Source organism: Syngnathoides biaculeatus, chromosome 13 (genome assembly GCF_019802595.1).
Source record: "Syngnathoides biaculeatus isolate LvHL_M chromosome 13, ASM1980259v1, whole genome shotgun sequence".
Classification (NCBI taxonomy): domain Eukaryota; kingdom Metazoa; phylum Chordata; class Actinopteri; order Syngnathiformes; family Syngnathidae; genus Syngnathoides; species Syngnathoides biaculeatus.
The window spans coordinates 24131350-24154289 of NC_084652.1; the positions used below are offsets into that span (position 1 = coordinate 24131350).

At 41.1% G+C, this 22940-nt stretch overlaps 1 protein-coding gene across 3 annotated transcripts in view; it reads left to right on the top strand.

Moving 5' to 3' along the window:
* xrn1 (5'-3' exoribonuclease 1) overlaps nt 1–22940 on the top strand; it is a 118347-nt gene that overhangs the window by 87978 nt on the left and 7429 nt on the right. For 2 of the 3 annotated variants that reach the window (XM_061838204.1, XM_061838203.1), the window contains exons 28-37: nt 6570–6702; nt 6814–6883; nt 7061–7256; nt 7345–7434; nt 7541–7624; nt 11701–11778; nt 11918–12055; nt 12255–12375; nt 18218–18381; nt 21198–21311. In XM_061838204.1, coding sequence (XP_061694188.1) covers nt 6570–6702; nt 6814–6883; nt 7061–7256; nt 7345–7434; nt 7541–7624; nt 11701–11778; nt 11918–12055; nt 12255–12375; nt 18218–18381; nt 21198–21311 — 1188 coding nt within the window. Of the gene's footprint in view, nt 1–6569; nt 6703–6813; nt 6884–7060; nt 7257–7344; nt 7435–7540; nt 7625–11700; nt 11813–11917; nt 12056–12254; nt 12376–18217; nt 18382–21197; nt 21312–22940 lie in introns of those variants that run through there. The other variant, XR_009797588.1, reaches the window with a different exon arrangement.

The window sequence follows — 22940 nt, forward strand, 5'->3', positions numbered from 1 at the left end:
TAGGCTTGACGATCAGCTGGGGTGGCTTATCTAGTGTTAATAGCTGTGCCCAAGAAGCCCAATAGAAGTGTGACGTCGTCTGTTTTTTTGATTGGCGCACATGACTTAAGGGTCTCTAGTGTTTAAATTGGAATGGTGCAAACTGCCCAATGCAAAAGTTGAATTCATAGTCTCAGGTGCAAAATAGTTGATAAATAAGCATTAGTTTATAAATAAAAATAGTGAGCAACATTATCATTTCCACCACACCCCTAAGGGGAAAAACTCATTGGATCTATACGATTTTGCCAAAAGGTGACTGATTTGCATATATGACCCATATGATTGTGCAGTACAAAAATGTTTAGTTTTTTGTCATGGCCCATTACCAATACACACAATACAGTTCAAAATTATTGAAAATAAATATTTCAAAAAGCTTAAAGGTTTTAAACACATTTTATCCTTACTTATCTCACCAGTGTTTTTGGTCATGATAACGTTTATTAACAGTACAAATCATTACAGGATTTCAAAAGCAAGTGAGGTGTGCTTCCAAGTTTCTAATTCGTTACCAAAGGTGAACAGCTTGACAAAAGAAATGATACCGTACAAAAATTAACATTTTCCACACTCCAGATACTTGTTTCCTTTGAATCGTTATATCCATTATATTTTCACACAGGTAGTATGTGATATGTGTACCTTATGTGCTGACTGTGTTTATTTGATGGCTTTTATCTGACTTGAATTTTAACATAGATTAAGTAGTATGTAAAATGCACATCTTATCCGTTGACTTTGTATATTTGATTGCTTTTATCTGACTAACTTTAACATCGACGAAGTAGTATGTGAATTGTGTACCTTAAGTGCTGACTTTGTTTATTTGATTGCTTGTTTTTGTCAATCTGCACCTCGTTTGGCAGCACATTATTTTGCTATCTGTCGGCCAGTCCCAAGCCTGGATAAATGCAGAGGGTTGCAGCAGGAAGGGCATCCGGCGTAAAACTGTGCCAAACATATATGGGCGTTCATCAAATGACTTCCATAACTGATAGGTTGTGGCCCGGGCTAACTATGGCCAGCACTGGCACTGTTAATTTGCAAGGCGTAGGTAGAAATTCAGGTAATGCAGGTCGAAGACAAAAAAGAGGAGGAAAGCGACTTAGTCGGCAGAAGAAGAGGCATGCACAATCCCTATAACTGTGTGTTTGGACTTTGAATATTGGGACTATGACAGGAAAAGCTCAGGAGTTAGTTGACTTGATGATTAGGAGAAAGGTTGATGTATTGTGCATTCAAGAGAGCAAGTGGAAAGGGAGTAAGGCTAGAAGCTTAGGAGCAGGGTTTAAATTCTTTTACCATGGAGTATTTCAATGGACATGTTGGCGAAGGAAACGGGTGATGAAGAAATGATGGGTAAGTACGGCATTCAGCAAAGGAACTTTGAGGGTCAAATGGTGGTGGACTTCTCAAAAATGATGGAATTGGCAGTAGTGAAGACTTATTTTCAGAAGAGACAGGAACATCGAGTGACCGGCAAGAGCGGAGGTAGGAGCACCCGGGTGGATTATATTTTGTGCAGACGATGTAATCTGAAGGAGGTTACTGATTGTAAGGTTGTGTTGGAAAAGAGTGTAGCTCAACAGCATAGGATGGTGGTGTGTAGGATGATTCTGGTACCGGGTAGGAAAATTTGAGACGACAAACGTAGAGCAGAGAATCGGGTGGTGGAAGTTGAGGAAGGAAGAATGTCGTGCGGCCTTTCGGAAAAAGGTGAGACAGGCTCTAGATGGACAGGAAGTGCTCCCAGAAGACTGGAATACTACTGCCAAGGTACTTAGAGAGGCAGGCAGGAGAGTACTTGTGGTGACTTCTGGTAGGAAAGAGGAGAAGACTTGTTGGTGGAACCCCAAAATAGAAGAAGTCATCCAAGGAAAGAGATTAGCCAAGAAGTGGGACATCGAGAGGACGGAGGAGAGGCGGAAAGAATACATTGAAATGCAACGTAGGGCAAAAGTAGAGGTGACAAAGGCTAAACAAGAGGCATATGACGACATGTACACCAGGTTAGATACAAAAGAGGGAGAAAAGGATCTCTACAGGTTGGCCAGACAAGAATAGAAATGGAAAGGATGTACAGCAAGTAAAGGTGATTAAGGATAGCGATGGAAATATGTTGACTGGTGCTAGTAGTGTGCTAAGTAGATGGAAAGAGTACTTTGAGAAGTTAATGAATGAAGAGAATGGAAGAGAAGGTAGAGTCGAAGAGGCGAGCGTGAATGACCAGGAAGTGGCAATGATTAGGAAGGGGGAAGTTAGAAAGGCACTGAACAGAATGAAAATGGAAAGACAGTTGGTCCTGATGACATACCAGTGGAGATATGGTAGCAATTTGGAGAGGTGGCTGTGGAGTTTTTGACCAACTTATTCAATAGAATACTAGCAGGAGAGAATATGCCAGAAGAATGGCGGAAAAGCGTGCTAGTTCCCATTTTTAAGAACAAAGGCGATGTTCAGAGCTGTGGAAACTAGAGAAATAAAGATGATGAGCCACACAATGAAATTATGGGAAAGAGTAGCGGTGGCTAGACTCAGGACAGAAGTATCTGCGAGCAACAGTATGGTTTCATGCCTAGAAAGGGTACCACAGATGCATTATTTGCCTTGAGGATGCTTGTGGAAAAGTACAGAGAAGGTCAGAAGGAGCTACATTGTGTCTTTGTAGACCTAGAGAAAGCCTATGACAGAGTCCATAGAGAGGAACTGTGGTACTGCATGCGCAAGTCTGGTGTGGCTGAGAAATATGTTAGAATAGTACAGGACATGTACTGTATGAGGGCAGCAGAACAGCAGTGAGGTTTGCCGTTGGTGTGTCAAGAATTTAAGGTGGAGGTGGGACTGCATCAGGGATCAGCTCTGAGCCCCTTCCAGTTTGCTGTGGTAATGGATAGCCTGACAGATGAGGTTAGATTGAAATCCCCTTGGACTATGATGTTCGCAGATGATATTGTGATCTGCAGTGAAAACAGGGAGAAGGCAAAGGAACAATTAGAAAGATGGAGACACGCAGTGGAATGAAGATTAGCCGAAAAAAATACAGAATATATGTGCATGAATGTGAGGAGGCCAGGAGGAGTGAAGCCTCAGGGAGAAGAGATAGTACGGGTGGATGACTTCAAATACTTGGGGTCAACAATAGAGAGCAATGGGGAGTGTGGTAAAGAAGTGAAGAAACGGGTCCAAGCGGAGTGGAACAGTTGGCGGAAGGTGTCTGGTGTTCTATGCAACAGAAGTCTCCGCTAGGATGAGGGACAAAGTTTATAAAAGAGTGGTGAGGCCGGCCATGATGTACAGATTAGAGATGGTGGCACTGAAGAAACAACAGGAAGCAGAACTTGAGGTAGCAGAAATTAAGATGCTGAGGTTCTCGCTTGGAGTGAGCAGGTTGGATAGGATTAGAAACAAGATCATTAGAGGGGCAGCCAAAGTTAGATGTTTTGGAGACAAGATTAGAGAGAGCAGATTTCGATGGTTTGGACATGTTCAGAGACGAGTGAGTGAGTATTTTGGTAGAAGGGTGCTGAAGATGGAGCTGAGAGAGAGGAAGACCAAAGAACAGGTTGATGGATGTTGTGAAGGAGGACATGAGGACAGTGGGTGTTACAAAGGAAGATGCACGAGATAGGCTTCGATGGAAAAAGGTGACACGCTGTGGCGACCCATAACAGGACAAGCCGAAAGGAAAAGAAGAAAATACTTGTTTTGGATTTCTCAGTTAGGAATCACTTATTTTAGTAGTGGTATACTGTACTCGCTTGACTTTGGTGCAGATAGTGTAGATTCACTTCCCACTCTGTGATGCTATGAATGTGAATGCAAATGGTTGTCTGTCTGTGTCCCCTGCGAGTGACTGGCAACCAGTTTAGGGTTTAATTCACTTTGGTTCGTAGTCTGCTCACATAGGCTCCAGCGGCCAGCCAACCCTGAATAGGGTGTTATTGAGAATGGATGGATGGATTCCTCCCTTAACACTGCCGTCATCTTGCTGTCTCTCTCACACTGTCCCCCTCCCCCAAACTCCCCTTGAGCACAATAGATATACAGTGCCTTGTGAAAGTGAACTTTTCAACCTTTCGCCAAATTTCAGGGTTCAAACATAAAGATATAAGATTAATATTTTTTTGTCAAGAATCAACAAGTGGGACACACAATCGTGAAGTGGAACAAAATATATTGGATATTTTAAACTTTTTAACAAATAAAAAAACCTGAAATGTGGGGCGTGCAAAATTATTTGGCCCCCTTGGATTAATACTTTGTCGCGCCACCTTTTGATGCAATTACAGCTGCAAGTCGCTTGTGGTATGTCTCCATCAGATTTGCACATCGAAAGACTGAAATTCTTGCCCATTCTTCCTTGCAAAACACCTCAAGGTCAGTGAGGTTGGATGGAGAGCGTTTGTGAACAGCAGTCTTCAGCTCTGCCCACATATTCTCGATTGGATTCAGGTCTGCACTTTGACTTGGCCATTCAAACACCTCGATATGTTTATTTGTGAACGATTCCATTGTAGATTTGGCTTATGTTTTGTATCATTTTCCTGTTAGAAGATTAATCTCTGTTCCAGTCTCAGGTCTTTTGCAGACTCCAACAACTTTTCTTCCAGAATGGTACTTTATATGGTTCCATTCATCTTCCCATCAAATTTAACCATCTTCCCTGTTGAAGAAAAGCGTGTCCAAACCCATGAGGCTGCCACCCCCATGTTTGACAGTGGGGATGGTGTGTTCAGGGTGATGAGCTGTGTTGCTTTTACGCCAAACATAACGTTTTGCATTATGGCCAAAAAGTTCGATTTTGGTTTCATCTGACCAGAGCACTTTCTTCCACATTTAGTGTGTTTCCCAGGTGGCTTGTGGCAAAATTTAAACGAGACCTTTTATGGATATCTTTTAGAAATGGCTGACTCTCTGAGTCTTCTCCTTGTTTGATGTGAAAGTTTAGAGGGATGGTAGATTTGCAGCGGTCTGATACTCCTTCCATTTCCATATGATTGCTTGCACAGTGCACCTTGAGATGTTTAAAGCTTGGGAAATCTTATTGTGTCCAAATCCGGCTTTAAACTTCTCCACAACAGTATCTTGGACCTGTCTGGTGTTCCTTGGTTTTCATGATGCTCTCTGCACTTTAAACAGAATCCCGAGACTATCACAGAGCAGGTGCATTTAAATGGAGACTTGTTTACACACAGGTGGATTGTATTTATCGTCATCACTCATCCTCACTGAATTTCTGGAGTGAGTTTGCTGCACTGAAAGTAAAGTGGCCGAATAATATTGCAGGCCCCACTTTTCAGTTTATTTGTTGAAGTATCAAATATTCAATCAATTTCGTTCCACTTCACCATGTTTTCTGTTTATCTGGTTAAAATCCAAAATTAGGTTTTCCAACTAATTAAACATTGAACTCAAATCAGTTCGAAGTCTGACAAGGAACCAGTGTAAAGACTTTAGAGTTAGAGCTGTATGCTCTGACTTCTTTGTTCTGCTGAGAACCTGAGGTGCAGCATTCTGAATGAGCTGCAGCTATTTCATCCTAACTTGGGAGAGTCTAGTCAAGACCACGACAGTTGTCCAGTCTACCATTTGACTCACTAAAATAATAAACCAATGCGTTGGATTTATATGCTGGTAGGAGTTGTGGAGCTATTTCATTCAAGGGATTTTGAGTTTGCAAACCACAGCAGACAGTACAAGTATTGTTTAGGTTGTTCCTGATGATTTCAGGTAAGTGACTACAGCCATCTTGGTTAAAATTACAGACTTTGTAGAGGTTATAGTCAACTTGGAGTTAAGTCTTTCTCCACTTATGTTCTGCTTTCCTAGACTTTGATTTTGAGGTCTTTACCATTGTGTTCCATGGAATACTGTCACTTCAAGATTTTCTTAGTTTTAGTAGGAGCAACAGCATTCATGACATCTTAGATTTTCCAAATTAAAATATTCAAAAATTCATCAACTTTCTCATCATTGACAGTTTGTGACACAGCTATGCTTGCCATAAACTTAGTGGTAATGCTCTCATTGTTCTAAGATGTGACCTTGAGTGTAGAATGGACCCTTGTTGAGAGGTCAAATGTGTCCAGTATAGCAGCAAGTTCTTTAGTTTTTTTTTTTTCATGTTACTGTCAACATGAATGTTAGTCTCCCGTTATGACAGAAGAGTTGTAGTCTGATAGCAGTTAGAACTGACAGCAGTTCTGAAAAAGCCCCTATATATTTTCTCTTGTATCTTGGAGGTCTATTTATTTATTTAAAGAGGAACCTTAGACCCTGTGACTATTTTTGTGAAGATCCATCAAATAAACAGTCTAAAATTCAAGGTTGTCGAGTAAAAATGTGATGACCCAAATACCAGGTGGGAATACTTTTGCAAGGCATTATTTGTGGTGGTTTTTGTGCTTTGGCTGTATTACTGGATTTTTCAATGTTAATGCCAAGTTGAGAGGTAGCTGGTAACATGTCTAGACATGGTTTCATATTTAACACAAGTATCCTTGTTAATGTTCATTATTTACCTGTAGCCCTTGGAGCAACAACAGGGTGTGATCCCAGACCCTGATGCAAAGTATTACCTGTTTGATCGGGTCATCAATGTGAGAGAGAGCTTCACTGTCCCATTGGGTCTCAGAGGCACTATTATTGGCATTAAAGGAGGTAATGACATACAGTTTGAATTTCCTCTGTTTCATATTGGGGAAGAGAAATGCACATGTGCACAAATTACTGACTGAAGAGCTAACTGATATTGTACGTTTGGTCTTTCAGCTGGGCGTGATGATGAGGTTCTCTACGAGGTACTGTTTGATGAAGAATTCACTGGAGGACTTAACATCAGGTAGTGAGAGCCCCAGCTTGATTGTTACTGTGGTTTGCTATATGATTCTTACAGATTCACCAATTTGGTTTCTCATAGTCCTTTAATGACTCTATAAATGTCAGAAAATATTCAATTCTGTCAGAAACTCAAGAGAATGCAGATCAGATTCAAGACAGAACTTTCCGACATCCTCAGGTGTACATCAAATCGTTGTTACCGCCTGCCGCCATGTGCTCTAATTAACCTGTCTCATGGTTCCCGACTGGATCCCACATTCCACAAACTCACTGCCATTGTCAAACCTCAGCCTTCTTCTGCCAGCAATTTAAAGTCACATCTTCATCTGGCCAGCCTTAACTACTCACCACGTTCGCCCTTTACATCCACACAAGTAAGAGGTTACGTTTATCTTATTATTATAATTTCTGATGCTTCTTACAATTTGTCTTGTCTCACACACTTTCCCTTTAACCTTAAAGCACAACAACAAAACCAGTGGGATAAAGCCAACCTACCAAGGCAGCAAAAACTTTATGTCTAAGGCTCACATCGAGAAACAACAGGCCAAGGTGAGTTTATCTTCCTGTATTATACTATTGAGACTGCACACTAAGTGACAGATGCAAACGAGAACAATTTATTTCGTGACTACATTTTCTCCACTTGTTGTTGCAGAATAAAGAGGAGTATGCAAATGTGTGGGAGTCTCTGCAAGACTCTACCCCTCCCCGCAAACCTCCTGGTCACTGGCAAAATAATGTATGTTTTGTTTGTCAGCGTTCAGTGGCGAGAAAAAGAATTTGCCTCCTTCTTGATTTATTTTTCATATCAGACTTAATAAATAATTTTAATACCACATATAAAGAGCCCAAGTAAAAACGATATGTAGTTTTTAAATGATTGAATTTATTAAAGGAGGGACAAATCCAAAGCAAATCTGACATCACATTTAAATGTTTATCACACGTTTTAAAGGTAAAGGGTTCATACGCGGCCCTAAAAGTCCCTAAAAACCCCTAGATTTCTGAGGGTCCTTTTAGGTGGCCCCTAAAAGTCCTTAAAATTCACTGAAAACCAGTGAAGCCTTTAAAAAGGCCTTAAATTTAAAAAAAATCAAAAGGAGGACCTCTACTGCCAAAATTCTCCCTAAAAACAAGACTTAATTTTTTATTTTAAAAAAATAGAGATCCCTCTGGCATCCAAAACACCCGGAAATTGCCAAGGGAAGTCACTCTGTGTTGACAACCTTTTTCCTATAGTTGCCATCTTGTCGTTGATATTACATTGTTTGTTTTCATGAGTAGGCATTTCACTTCATCTTCGTAGCGTAGTTCTTTGATCGATCCAATAAGAGTACTTGTATCATGGGGAAGTGCATTTTTCAAGATGCTTGGGTTGAAAGTAAGGAGTTTGGGAGCTGGGTTCATCGAGATCCAAAAGATCGGCACATGTTCTACTGTCATCTGTGCAAACAGAGTTACCAGCTTGGAAAGATGGGCCTCAAAGCACTGGAGTCGCACCAGAAAAACAGGAGCCACGATGATTTGGCGAAGACTGTCTCATCTTCTGTTAGTATGAATCTGTTTCTGTCAAAATATCAAGATAGTAAAGCATCAACTTCAGACAGTAGTAGGGATCAACCAAGCACCAGGACTGGCAGTGCATGTGCACCTACAGTTGTCCAGTCATCGATTTCAACCATCCAGAAGTCAGGCTCTATGAACGTCGTTCAATACACTAAAACGGACTCGTTAAAGGCAGAGATCGTGTGGACTTCAAAAGTGATCTGCAGCCATTACACTTACAAATCTTGTGAAAATAATTCAAAAGTGTTTGCAGTCATGTTTCCAGACAGTGACATTGCTGAAAACTACCACCGTGGGGAAAGGAAGACTTCTTACCTGGCTACATTTGGCATCCCTGCCCAATTTTCATCTCTACTGAGGCAGAAAGTGAAGCCTGAATCTGTGTATGTCCTCCTCTTTGATGAGTCTCTAAATCATGAGATGCAAGAGAAGCAGCTGGACACTAATGTGCGATTGTGGATGGATGACCGGGTCCACACACCTCACCTCTGAATTCCTGCGACATTCAGCACCAACTGATCTTCAGGAGCGTCTGGACCCTATTGTGTGTCTCTCCGGTCACCAAAAGCTGGTCAAGCTCTCGATGGATGGCCCCATTGTTAACTGGAAGCTGTACAAATCTATTCAAGAAGAAATAGAAAAGATGACCACCCGCCGCATGGTGCAGACTGGAAGCTGCGGTCGACACATCCTCCATAATGCATTTCAATTCGGTTGCGAGGCAGCTGGATGGGGGGGTGGAAGATTTTCTGTCCAGCCTCTACAACTTGTTTTGCGATCACTTGCCAGGTGTGAGGACTTTAAACAATTCACTGGATCCAACACTCTCCCTCTCATGTTCTGCAAGCACAGATGGCTTGAAAACATTAATGTGGCAGAGAGAGCTATCACTCTGATGCTAGACGTACAAGATTATTGCGAGGCAGCAAGGACGAACAAGGTGACCTGCCCAACCAACACCTCCTTCACTGTTGTTCAGAAAGCAGCACAGGACCCCATCTTTGTTGCCAAGCTTCACTTCTTTCTTATGTCCGCCAGGCTGGTGGAACCATTCCTGAAATTGTACCAGACTGACAAGCCTATGCTTCCCTTCATCGCAAAGGACATGGGCACCCTCCTCAAGACTCTGATGGAAAAGTTCATCAAGCCTGAAGTCCTTAAAGAAAAGGCAGCCTCCCTCACCGGCCTTGTCAAGATTAATGTGGGTGACAAGTCACACTGGATGGATTTATCAAAAGTAGGCATAGGCTTTGCTGCTGAGAGACTGCTTCTGAAATTGGCATTGCAACTGACCATGTAAAGCAGGAATTTAGGATGAGCTTCCAAACTTTCCTGGTAAAGATGATAGAAAAGTTGCTGCAGAAGGCCCCGCATCATCTACAGTTTAGTCCGCCTATTAAGATGGATGGACCCTCGGCAAATTGTCATGAAAGATGAGAAGGAGAACAACAACAAAAAAACTCCAAAAAACCTTGAACATCATGGTGGATCACAGAAGGGTGGAGGAAAGCAATTGCGACAGTATTCTGTTCCAGTATTCCAGACTGAGTGAAAAGATCTAAGAAGATGAGGAGATTAGGGTCGCTTTCTCTGATTTCAACATCTCTAAGGACAGGCTGTACACTCTCTTCCACTCCACTCTACATTAGCAGGACGGCCAGCAGTTCCAGGAGCTATGGGGCGTCATAAAGCAGCTGCTGCTCCTGTCCCATGGACAGACATCTGTGGAAAGAGGCTTCTCCACAAACAAGCAGGTCACCGAGGACAACCTAAGATAGGAGTCACTGATTGCTCGGAGGCAAATAGTGGAAGTAGTCCAGCAATATGGAGGGCCTGACATGGTGCCTATCACAAAGGAGCTGTTGGTCACTGCGTCTTCTGCCAGAAGTATTTATGTCCAGCATCTAGAGGAGGAAAAGAAGAAGGATGCATCCAAACAAGCAGAGAAGAGGAAGGCAGCTAAGGCAGAGATAGACAGCCTCAAAGCCAAAAAAGCCAGAATAGAGACTGATATATCTACGCTTATTGAGAAGGCTGACGGGCTGTGTGAGGAGGCAGAAGAAAAGAGGAATCTGAGGTTTATCACCGAGGCCAATGCACTCAGAGGCAGAGTAAAGGACAAGAGAGCCACCTTGGGACTTCTGCAGCAACAAATAGAGGAGGCACTGGGTAGGCTCAAGGAGCTAGAGTAGGGGTGCTGAGACAGACATCAGTAGAAGACATTTGTAAATGTGTGTATATAGCTGCAATTGTAGTTAGAATCTGGTTTTCTGTAGACTGTTATGTGAAGACATTGACAATAGTCATATCAATGAGAACGACCACAAGGGGCGACAGGTGATCACTGTGGTAGGTACTGAGGTACTGGAACCTTTGATGACCCAATAATGGTTGATGGCATCATTGGGTGATTCTTTTTTCCTTAATCTTGATTTGCCATGATGGTCCTAAATTTTTCGTGTCGGCCCCTACTAATGCCCCTAAAAAGCCCTTAAATATTTTTGTGTCGTGAGTGTGAACCCTGGTTTAGTAAAAAGAATATAATGCCACCATTCAAACATGATGGCAATATGATTATCTGGGCTAGTTGTCTACTTCAGGACCTGGGTCACTTGCTGTGATTAATGGAGCAATGAAATTAGCTGTCCATCAGAAATCTTGCTGACAAGCAAAAACCATTGGTTTGTGCACTCCATTATTCTTGGGTGGTGCTGCATGGACACAACCCAGTACGTAACAAAAAGTCAAATTCTGAATGGCTCCACAAAAATGGTTTTGGAGAGGCCAAGTCAAAGTGAGTTGCTTAAACAGGCAGTTAATGCTCAAAAACCCTCCAGTTAAAAGAAAAGCGGTCCAAAATTCCTCCACAGCAATGTGGAAAACTCATACGTGTTATTATAATTGGTTGATTTATATTTTTACTCCCATTGATGGCACAACCAATTTATTAGTTTCTTGTGGCAATTACTTAATCTAGGGCTTGATTGGCTGGGTATTTTTTTTCCTTAACATGTAGAATATTTTTTTTTTAAACTTGTTATATTTATTTTGTCTTGGGATGTTAAAATTGGTTTGATCTGAATTTTAAAAGCAGTGTGAATATTTTCGTGTAGAAGGACCTGCATACAATCTTTCGACACGGGTCTTAAGACGGTTCTATGTTGAATTATTTTTTAATCATGATGCATTTTAGTGCACAGGAATGTTTTCAAATATGAAAAAAATGTAGATATTTTCTGTGCTTTTTAGGCCTCTGTTGGTGTCATTAGATTGTTAAGGAAAAATGAAGATCCCCTTTCCCTTATACCTCAGCAGAACACAGTCAAGGTATCCACACTCAGAGAGGGTACATCATTCTCAAGTTAGTGATGGCTGGATCCAAGCTCAGATTGAGTCTTAAACTCTGTGGAGACTGATCCTATTTTTCATTGTGCTCTTTCTAAATATACCAAATTTATTCACTCAGACGTCATCTGAATTGGAGGACTTGATAGCCAGCCTTAATATTTCCAAGGACAGCCAACAGACTCCTGCAAATCTTCCTTCACCCCCTTCACAAACACCCACCACCCAGTCAGATGTGTCACCGCAATCCTTTGCCATGGTGAGTCTTGCAATGAGAGCAAACTAATATTTTTATAAAGCAATTGCTCATTTTATTCTAGAAATATGATTAGGTTTGTGGTTGTTTTTCATTAAATACCATCTCTGAAGTATAGTGGGTCTGTTTTTGTTCCTTAAACGCCACAATTGCAATAGGCAGCATGTTACTAAAATTGTGTTCCAACTCTCTGTGGTTGTAGAAGGGCACCATGGTGTTGAAAGAAATGCTGAAGATTGAATGCCCTGGAACAGGAGACTCCTCTCCTCAGGAAACTGCCAAAATCAAAAAACAAAACAAGAAGAGAAAATCAAAACAATTAGGTAACTTTTTTTTAACTTTTTTATTTTTAACCTTATGAACGTTATGTCACCATATAAACATGGTCCTTGGTAAAGTTAAAGATAGCAGGATAGATTAACCAACAAAATGTGTCCTCTGCTGCCTTTTGATCTGCATTTCTGTGAAAAAGTATTTGGCCGCATCATCCAAATAAACCTAACCTAAATATCAAAAAAGAAAACAGAAGTGACATCAGTCCCAAGTGTGAATGTTTATAAATCTTCGAGGTGCAAAACTTTAGTATTTCCATTTTTATGTAATACTTGCACTGTATGCGTTTTTAATAGTATTTATTTTTTTACCTCTGTTTTAAATGTTTTTTCTTTGTTTTTAAATCCTTTTAATCATGTAAAGCAAATTGGGTTACCTTGCGCCATATAAATGAAATCGCTTTGAGTTTTGCTTTGCTATGTACAGTAGGTACAGAAAATACTCAAACCCACTTAAATTTTTCAGTTATATTGCAGCCATTTGCTAAAATCATCTAAGTTAATCTTTTTCCGCCTTAATGTACACACAGCACTCCGCATTGACAAAAAAAAAAAAATTGTTGAAATAGGTTTGCGGATTAAAAAAAGAAAAAGTATTTGTCTGGGATATCCCTGTACTTGGGCTCAGTCATCTTTGAAGATGCAATGCAGATCTGTGCATTGCCACAATTATGTCTTTGACTTCTTCAGGCAGTTCCTTTGATGTGCACTGTGAGCTGTAAGGTCTTACATAGACAGGTGTGTGGCTTTCCTAATCAAGTACAATCAGTACAATCAAACACAGCTGGGCTCAATGACGTGGTAGAACCATCTCAAGGAGAATCAGAAATGGATTGCAGTCCCATAGTTCCTCCCTTGGTACTCTGTCATAGGCTTTCTCTTGATCCACAAAGACACAATGTACAGTACCTTGTGAAAGTATTCTGCCCCCTTGAACTTTTCAACCTTTCGTCACATTTCAGGCTTCAAACATAAAGATATAATTTTTTTTTTTTTTTTTTTGTCAGGAATCAACAAGTGGGACACACAGTCGTGAAGTGGAATGAAATTTATTGGATATTTTAAACTTTTTTTAACAAGTAAAAGCCTGAAAAGTTGAGCCTGCAATATTATTCGGTCCCCTTGCATTAATACTTTGTAGCGCCACCTTTTGATGAAATTACAGCCGCAAGTCGCTAGTGGTATGTCTCCATCAGATTACCACATCGAGTGACTGGAATCCTTGCCCATTATTCCTTGCAAAACAGCTATAGCTCAGTGAGGTCGGATGGGAAAGCGTTTGTGAACAGCAGTCTTCAGCTTTGCCCAGAGATTCTCGATTGGATTCAGGTCTGGACTTTGACTTGGCCATTCTAACACCTGGGTACGTGTATTTGTGAACCATTCCATTGTAGATTTGGCTTTATGTTTTGGGTCATTGTCCCGTTGGAAGATAAATCTCCATCTCAGTCACAGGTCTTTTGCAGACTCTAACAGGTTTACTTCCAGAATGGTCCTGGAGTTGGCTCCATTTTTCTTCCCATCAATTTTAACTGTCTTCCCTGTCCCTGGTGAAGAAAAGCAGGCCCAAACCATGAGGCTGCCATCACCATGTTTGACAGTGGGAATGGTGTGTTCAGGGTGATGAGCTGTGTTGCTTTTACGCCAAAATTGTTTTGCATTTTGGCTAAAAAGTTTTTTTTGTTTCATCTGACCAGAGCACCTTCTTCCACATTTGGTGTGTCTCCAAGGTGGTTTGTGGAAAACTTTAAATGAGACTTTTTATGGATATTTTTGAGAAATGGCTTTCTTCTTGCCACTCTTCCATTACGGCCATATTTGTGCAGTGTATTGTTGTCCTATGGACAGATTCTTCCACCTCAGCTGTAGATCTCTGCAGTTCATCTCGGCTGCGTCTCTGATCAGTCTTCTCCTTGTTCGAGGTAAAAGTTTAGAGGGACAGCCACTTTGACAGTGGGAATGGTGTGTTGCTTTTACGCCAAATTTGTTTAACACTGTAGCCAAAAAGTTTGCTTTTGGTTTCATCTGACCGGAGCACTTTCTTCCACATTTGGTGTGTCTACCAGGTGGCTTGTGGCAAATTTAAAAGACTTTTTATGGATATCTTTGAGAAATGGCTGAATCTCTGATCAGTCTTCTCCTTGTTTGAGCTGAAAGTTTAGAGGGATGGCGAGGTCTTGGTAGATTTGCAGTGGCCTGATACTCCTTCCATTTCAATATGATTGCTTGCACAGTGCTCCTTGAGATGTTTAAAGCTTTGGGAATATTTTTGTGTCCAAATCCGGCTTTAAAGATCACCACAACAATATCTTGGACCAGCCTGGTGTGTTTCTTGGTCTTCATGATAGTCACTGCACTTTAAAATGAATCCTGAGACGATCACAGAGCAGGTGTATTTATATGGAGACTTGATTACACACAGGTGGATTCTATTTATCATCATCAGTCAACATTGGATCATTCAGAGATCCTCACTGAACTTTTGGAGTGAGGTTGCTGCACTGAAAGTAAAGGGGCCGAATAATATTGCACGCCCCACTTTTCAGGTTTTTATTTAAAAAGTTTAAAATATCCAATAAATTTTGTTCCACTTAACAATTGTGTCCCACTTGTTGATTCTTTACCAAAAAAAATCATTTTATGTTTGTTTGAAGCCTGAAATGTGGAGAAAGGTTGAAAAGTTCAAGGAGGCCGAATACTTTGACAAGGCACTGTAGCTCCTTCTGACCTTCTCTGTACTTTTCCACTAGCCTCCTCAAGGAAAATAATGCATCTGTGGTACTCTTTCTAGGCATGAAACCATACTGTTGCTCACAGATACTTCTGTCCTGAGTCTAGCCTCCACAACTCTTTCCCATAACTTCATTGTGTGGCTTCTTTAAAATGGGAACTAGCACACTTTTCCTCCATTCTTCAGGCATCTTCTCACCTGCTAGTATACTGTTGAATAAGTTGGTCAAAAACTCAACAGCCACCTCTCCAAATTGCTTCCATACCTCCACATGTATGTCATCAGGACGAACTGCCTTTTCATTTTTCATCCTCTGTAGTGCCTTTCTAACTTCCCCCTTATCATTGCCACTTCCTGGTCCTTCACAGTTGCTTCTTCTACTTTTCCTTCTCTCTCATTTTCTTCATTCAACTTCTCAAAGTATACTTTCCATCTATTTAGCACACTTTTGGCATCAGTCAACACATTTCTATCTCTATTCTTAATCACGCTTACTTGCTGCACATGCTTCCCATTTCTATCCCTCTGGTCTGGCCAACCTGTCGATCCTTTTCTCCTTCTTTCGTGTCTAACCTGGTGTACGTCGTCGTCATATGCCTCTTGTTTAGCCTACGCCACCTTTACTTTTGCCCTACATTGCATCTCAATGTATTCCTTTCACCTCTCCTTCGTCCTATCCCACTTCTTCGCTAATCTCTTCCCTTGTATGACTTCCTGTATTTTGGGGTTCTACCACCAAGTCTCCTTCTCCCCTTTTCTACCAGAAGACACACCAAGTACTCTCCTGCCTGTCTCTCTGATCACCTTGGCTGTAGTAGTCCAGTCTTCCGGGAGCTCCTCCTGTCCATCGAGAGCCTGTCTCACCTCTTTCTGATATGCCGCACAACATTCTTCCTTTCTCAGCTTCCACCACATGGTTCTCTGCTCTGCCTTTGTCTTCTTAATCTTCCTACCCACCACCAGAGTCATCCTACACAACACCATCCAATACTGTCGAGCTACACACTCGTCTCCCACCACCTTACAGTCAGTAACCTCCTTCAGATTACACAGTCTGCACAAAATGTAATCTACCTGCGTGCTTCTCCCTCTCATTCTGTTCCTGCTTCCTCTGGAAAAAAATAGTGTTCACTATTGCCATTTCTATCCTTTTTGCAAAGTCCTCCACCATCTGTCCCTCAAAGTTTTTTTTCCTGGATGCCATACTTCCCCACCACTTTTTCGTCGCCCCCGTTTCCTTCACCAACATGTTCATTACAATCTGCACCAATCACAACTCTCTATCTGGGATGCTCAGAACGACTTCATCTAGTTCAGGGGTCACCAACGCGGTGCCAGTGAGCGGCTGGTTGCCCGCGAGGACCATATAAGGCGCCCTCGAAGTATGTTCTAAAAATACCATAGGCCACAAATTACTATTTATGCTTTAAATTCTGAATCTGACTTGCTTACGTGAATTAACATTTTAAAATACCTGTAATGTCATATACTACAATAAATTAAAACAAAAATTTTATGTACGTCTAATGAACTGAGTCTGAAATTTGCCGCAAAAAGGTCACGTATCCCTTCATACGATCGGTCCTCACGAAGTAGCCCTCAGCCTCAAAAAGGTTGCTGAGCCCTGATCTCGTTCCTTCCAAAATTTCTCTTTCAACTAACCCTAACCTCACATCCTACCTGTAGGCATACCCGCTTATCACATTATACACAACACCCTCTATAAGAGCCTGAATATAATTTCTGTTCTTCAAATATTTTCAGTCAGAATAATTACTGAAATAATTTCAGCTTTTTAATTTTAATTGTGATATTGTGTATTCACAATTTTTTTATGTGTATGTTGTGGATGATAAGTATATTGCATTCCGTGGTATTTAAAATAAGGATTTGAGGTTTGCTTCATAGTTGATACGTTGTGGTGACGTAATGAACCGGAAGAAGAACAAAGTTTAGACGGACAGAGACGGAAGGTGGAAATATAGACAGTTGGGCGAAATAGTTTTTGACCATTAACATCATCATCAATACCTATCATCATCCACAATCCTCATCATTTTCTTTGTATGTTTGTTCATTGACCTGGATTTGCTGTGCCCATTCCATGTGTAAACAATCTTACTTTATTTTTGCTGTTTGAATTCAAGTCAACAGTTTTCTTCGAACAAACCACCTGCATCATGAATTACTTTTGCTTCCCTTTTTTGTGCAAGTAAAGAAATGATGCATCAAGATTAGCCTGATTAGGAAACTATACCCTCAATTTCAATTTTCAGCCTCATCACTCGAGCTGATACTCTTTTCACCTTCAAGAACTTCTTAGCCAGCTCTTCCTTTAAAATGACGCCTACTCCATTTCTCTTCCCATCTACTCCATGGTAAAATAATTTAAACCCGGCTCTTAAAGTTCTAGCCTTACTAACGTTCCACCTGCTCTAATGGATGCACAACATCAACCTTTCATCTAATCATCATGTCAACCAATTCGTGATCTTTTCCTGTCATAGTCCCAACATTAAAAGTCCCTACACTCAGTTGTATGCTCTGTGAAATCTTTTTCTTTTGCTGGCAAATCCGCTTTCCTCCTCTTCTTTGTCTTCGACCCACAGTAGCTGAATCTCCACCGACACTCTGCAGGTTAACGGTGACTGGGGCCGGTGTTGTTAACCAGGGTCACGTCCGATCCAGTATGGTATTATTTAGAGGAACACTTATATTTGTTTGGCTGAGTTTTACGCCCGATGCCATTCGTGACGCAACCCTCTGTATTTATCCGGGCTTGGGACCGACCTACAGATTGCACTGCCTTGTGCCCCCATAGGTCTGCATTAGAAAATGTATCTAAATGATTTTAGCAATTGGCTGCAATATAACAGAGTGAAAATTTTAAGGCGGTCTGAATACTTTCCTTACCTACTCTATGGGAAAATCTATCCATCCATTTTATGAGCTGCTTATCCTCACAAGGGTCGCAGGAGTGCTGGAGACAAGCCGAAAGAAAAAGAAGAAAAAGTAAAAGTGGCTGTTGATACAAAAGAAGTGTAAAAAGAAGAGTTGCAAATGATTTTTGTTTATATAACCTTTTTTTTTGTCTCCAACTAGCGGCACGAATGAACGTTCCCCTTGGAGATGCAGTAGAATTCTCATCTCCTGTGGATGTTGACCAGTCCAGCACTTTAATGGGCAGTAAAGTCTCAGAGCTGGCTTGTGTATGTCACACTTTAGGCATGGCATCACCAGAGTTCAGCTATATTCACAACAGACAGGTAAAACTATGTTGTCTTTCATAACATATTTCAATACATATATATTTCAAACTAGAAATGTACATGTCTGTTCCTAGTCCACCATAAGTCATTACCTCGATGACGATGAATAAAGTAGACTTTTAGATAAGTTAGTAGTTGTAGTTAGGAGATGGACTCATTGACCACCCCTGTGCTCAGATATCTCATGAAGTTGCTAAAACACCAAAATAGCTGACAACAGTACACTTGCCACTGAGGTCTGTGAGGGCTGTCTGGAACGGTATTACAGTATAGAGTGTAGTAGAGATTAGCGACCTTCCACCCATCCATTTTCTGAGCCGCTTATCCTCACGAAGGTCGCGGGAGTGCTGGAGCCAATCCCAGCTGTCATCAGGCAGGAGGTGGAATACATCCTCAACTAGTTGTCAGCCAATCACAGGCCACATGGAGACAGACAACAGTCGCACTCACAAGCGCACCTAACAGCAATTTAGAGCTCCCAATTAATGCATGTTTTTTGGATGTGGGAGGAAACCGGACTGCTTGGAGAAAAACCACACAGGCACTGGGAGAACATGCGGACTCCGCACAGGCAGGGCCGGGATTCGACTCCTGGTCTCCAGAACTGAGAGGCTCACGCTCTAACCAGTTGCACCACCGTGAGATTTGTGACTTTGAAGAGCAAACTAGCAGGCAGATTAGTATGTTTCTATCGGGAAAATATTTAAATAAACAAAAAATAGAGCTACATAGGGATCAGAAATCCGAAATAAATTGTCACCACTGCTACGTCAAATGCAAAAATGGGACTATTAATTCAAAAGTACATTCGTGTAATCTTTATATCCTTCATTAGTCCCTTTATGTAAACATTTCCAAAATTTCAGCAGCAATAGTAGATTGAGGAAACAGAAAAAGAGCATAAGAGCAAGAGAAGAAATTTGGCTCCACATGCACCCTGCACATGTACCAACAAGGTTAATGCGATACATACATTAAAATACTGAAATGTTTAACGATTACAGAGTATACTCGATAATATACAATACATGCCCCATGGTCATGTTCCTGACAGTTTTGAAAATATGGACATTCAGCCAAATTGTTCTGGAAGTAAGTTGCTTTTAGTTGGGAGCTCCGCAGTGCGAGCCATGAATACAATTTTACTAATAACTGGCATCGTTTCATAATAATAGATACTTTTCAGTGATGTCATGCCAAGCACGTGTATTTTGTTGACAACGCAATCTTTGATGGCAAGATCGTTTCTACTGATCATGGCGGACTCGCAATCTTAGGACCTAAACTCGACACTTTTATCAGATATTGCACAACAGTTGGACAGTTATCACAAACAACGATATACAGAAACGATACAGGCAATCCCCTCACCACCACCCCCACCAACGTATATGTGTGCAGAACATGCAACTACCAGAAATGAAATGCTTGCTGCACAGTCGAGTACATGTTGGGCGCCCAGTTGTTCCACTTCATGGCAGATAACATCTCTCGCACCTTTTTTTGTTGGCTGTGAAGCATTAAAAATGTACACTGTAATGTTTTGGCTATGGTTTTCATTTGATAATTTATCTTGAAAGTTCTTTGACAAACGAACATTGTAACCAGAGGTGATTGAGGGACTTGTGCGGGAGTGAGGAATAAAGAAAGAACCCACGTGAAACTCAAGAGCAAGTATTGTCTCGTTATTATTAGAATGCGCTACAGTACTTCTAGTATATAGCAAGTGTGGTGTGATTGTGATTGTGTTGACGTCAGCGGGGCATGACGAGACAGGACGATAAGGAAGTGAGCTCGAGAGTTTGGCGGGAAAAAGCAAAATAAATATCACTCACGTCTGTTATTCAATCACACCACAACAAGATCATAACATGGTATCAGAATGCTGGTAATATAACTAGACTCACGAAAAAAAAAAAAAACACTTGGGGGCAAATTAAAAAAACAGCTCAAACTCAAGCTGTTGGTTAAAGACTGTAACTACACAAACAGCAATGAGATGTTCAGAGTCCACATAGTTTTCACTACCAACTCACCGAGTGTGCATGAAAAGTTACTCAGCCAGGGGCCAGCGCATGCTAAAAAAAAAGCGATCAGCATAGCCCACTCCCACAAGTTAGCAAAAGTGCTGCTAAAGGCTATAGCTAGCGACAGCCACGAGGTTCACGTTATCCACCACAAACCTGGAAAGCAAAGTTTCACTGTGGGTTCCAGTAGGCATAATGACAGCCCAAAGACCTCCGTAAAGATATGTAAAAAGTAAATGCCACAGTAAATTAGCTGAATGCGCAGCAAAAGGTAAACAATGCCTGAAGTGTCGGACCCCTTTTTCTGTCTGTTCTTACAACCATAAGCCACACAATGAAATACCATGATGAAAAGGCCGTAAGACTCTTATAAGCAAGCCAATATTCACAAAAAGCTCACTAAAAAACGCGAGTTGTATTGTAGTTTTTCCATCCAGTGGGCGTCGTTAACAAGTCTTGTGACTCATGATGTCACGTGAAAAGTATCTATTGGTGGGTTTGATATATTTTAATTAATGTAAAGTGATTTTTGCTTTTATTTCAGAAAAGCGCTTACATAAGAGTTTGATAGTATTTTCAGTTTTTCAGCTTTCAGTTATGGGCATTGGGCTCCTCAATTTCAGTTTTTGGTTTCGGTCAAGTTTCATTTCAGTGCGTCACAAATTGAAACAGCTAGAGGATATTCAGCAGTGGGATGCATTGCGGTTTTGTACAGCTATACATTTCTTGTTGTCAGCCTGGGTGCATCTCTTTAAACCTACTGTGTGTCATTGTTCATGTTCACAGGGTGTGGCGCTATGTCAGGTTAAGCTGTCCAATGGTTTGACTGTCCATGGGCCTTGGTGTCAGTCAGAAAATGACGCAAAGGAGAAAGCTGCCTTCTTTGCCTTACAAAGACTGGTACGACAAACTATTCTTGTTGTGTGGTTTTCTGTTGAGCAGAAACTGTAACCTGTTTGTTGGGTGTTAAACAGTGGTGAAAGTCCTCTGGATTTTCCCGGAATTCCGGATTTTAAATTTTCATGAAAATTGTTCTGGAAAATTGAGGCAAAATTGCCGAAAATTAATCCGGATATTAGTTGACAACATTGAACGAACATGCGTTTGAGTTCATTGTTTTGCTTTCACGAGCGTAGCCACGTTGAGGCACTACACTAGTAGCAGTACCTTCCCTCGCATTCTCTCAAGACGTCGCTTATTTTGTGTGGTATTGACATTAATTTACATGTTTATTTCATAAACGTTAACTAAACAAGCCTGCTCCAAAACAATCGGTATTCACCCGGAAACAGGAAATGCAAGTTAACCGTACTGAGCATGTACGAAGCACGTACGAAAGCACACGTTCAGAACTGCTTCACGTAATGCGAGCACATTTACGTCGAAAGTCATTAACATCATGAGCCATGTCAAGGGAAATTCAGTTACACCAGTGGTTCTCATTTCGTCGATCGCGAGGCAGTGTGACGACATGCACCCCCCCAAAGACACGTTACATTATCATCCACCTCGTCGCTTGATTCCGGTGTGGCCAATACGTGGAGCGCATGCACAAAGGCACGTTCTAGCAAGCCGGCCTCCTATTTACAGCAGTCCCGCGATGCGTGCCCCCCACTCCCCCACAACAATACGTCAGGATTGCCGACAGGAATGTTTGTTCCAATGTATCGCTAGCTTGTTTCCACAAACGCCGTTCTGTTGAACTAAACTTTCAGCATTTTCAAAACATTGCAAGTATAGACCGTTCGTGTTCATTCCTTGACAGGCCAGTGCATTTAACTTTTCTTCAGATAGTTTGTCAGATCAAGAATTTTTATTGATGAAAAATTTTAAATACCGTTTTATATCATGTTCTACTACTATCAGTTGAAATTGGAAATTATCTTTTCTGAGTTTTAAATTTTATTTTTCTATTTTAGTTATTTATTTTATTTTTAATTTTGTACGGTGTACAAATTCTAGTATATATATTCGTGTATATATATAATGTGGGGAAAAGGACAATTTTAGATGTCTTTTTACTGAGTAGTTCATTTAATTAATTTGTCTTGAGATAAGATGGCATATTTTAAGCATATTTTAATGACAAATGTGATTTTGTGCTATCCAGTGATAGGGGGATGGGGGGCAAAAAAATCTGGGCTTGGCCCTTGGGGAACCTCTGCCCAATTTTTTTTTGGACAGGACTTAGAAATTTTACTTTCAATTTTTGTCTGAATTTTGTTCAGATATCGCCAGAATGCACCACAGCCACCCATTTTTTTCAAACATTTCACGGGGGGGGGCATGCCCCCGGACCCCCTCATTGCTCACATTTGTATTTTCGGGAATTATGACGAAAATCCCCTTTCATCGCTAGTTAAATAATGTGAATGGCTACTAGTTTGATACACACTTCTGAGGTAACAAATTGACTCAAATGACTTTGATTCATCAATGTGAAGACAGAAGATCTCACAAGGAAAAATGATTTAAAGAAGGAAATGTGAATATCCATCCATCCATTTTCTTCCACTTATGAGGTTGGGT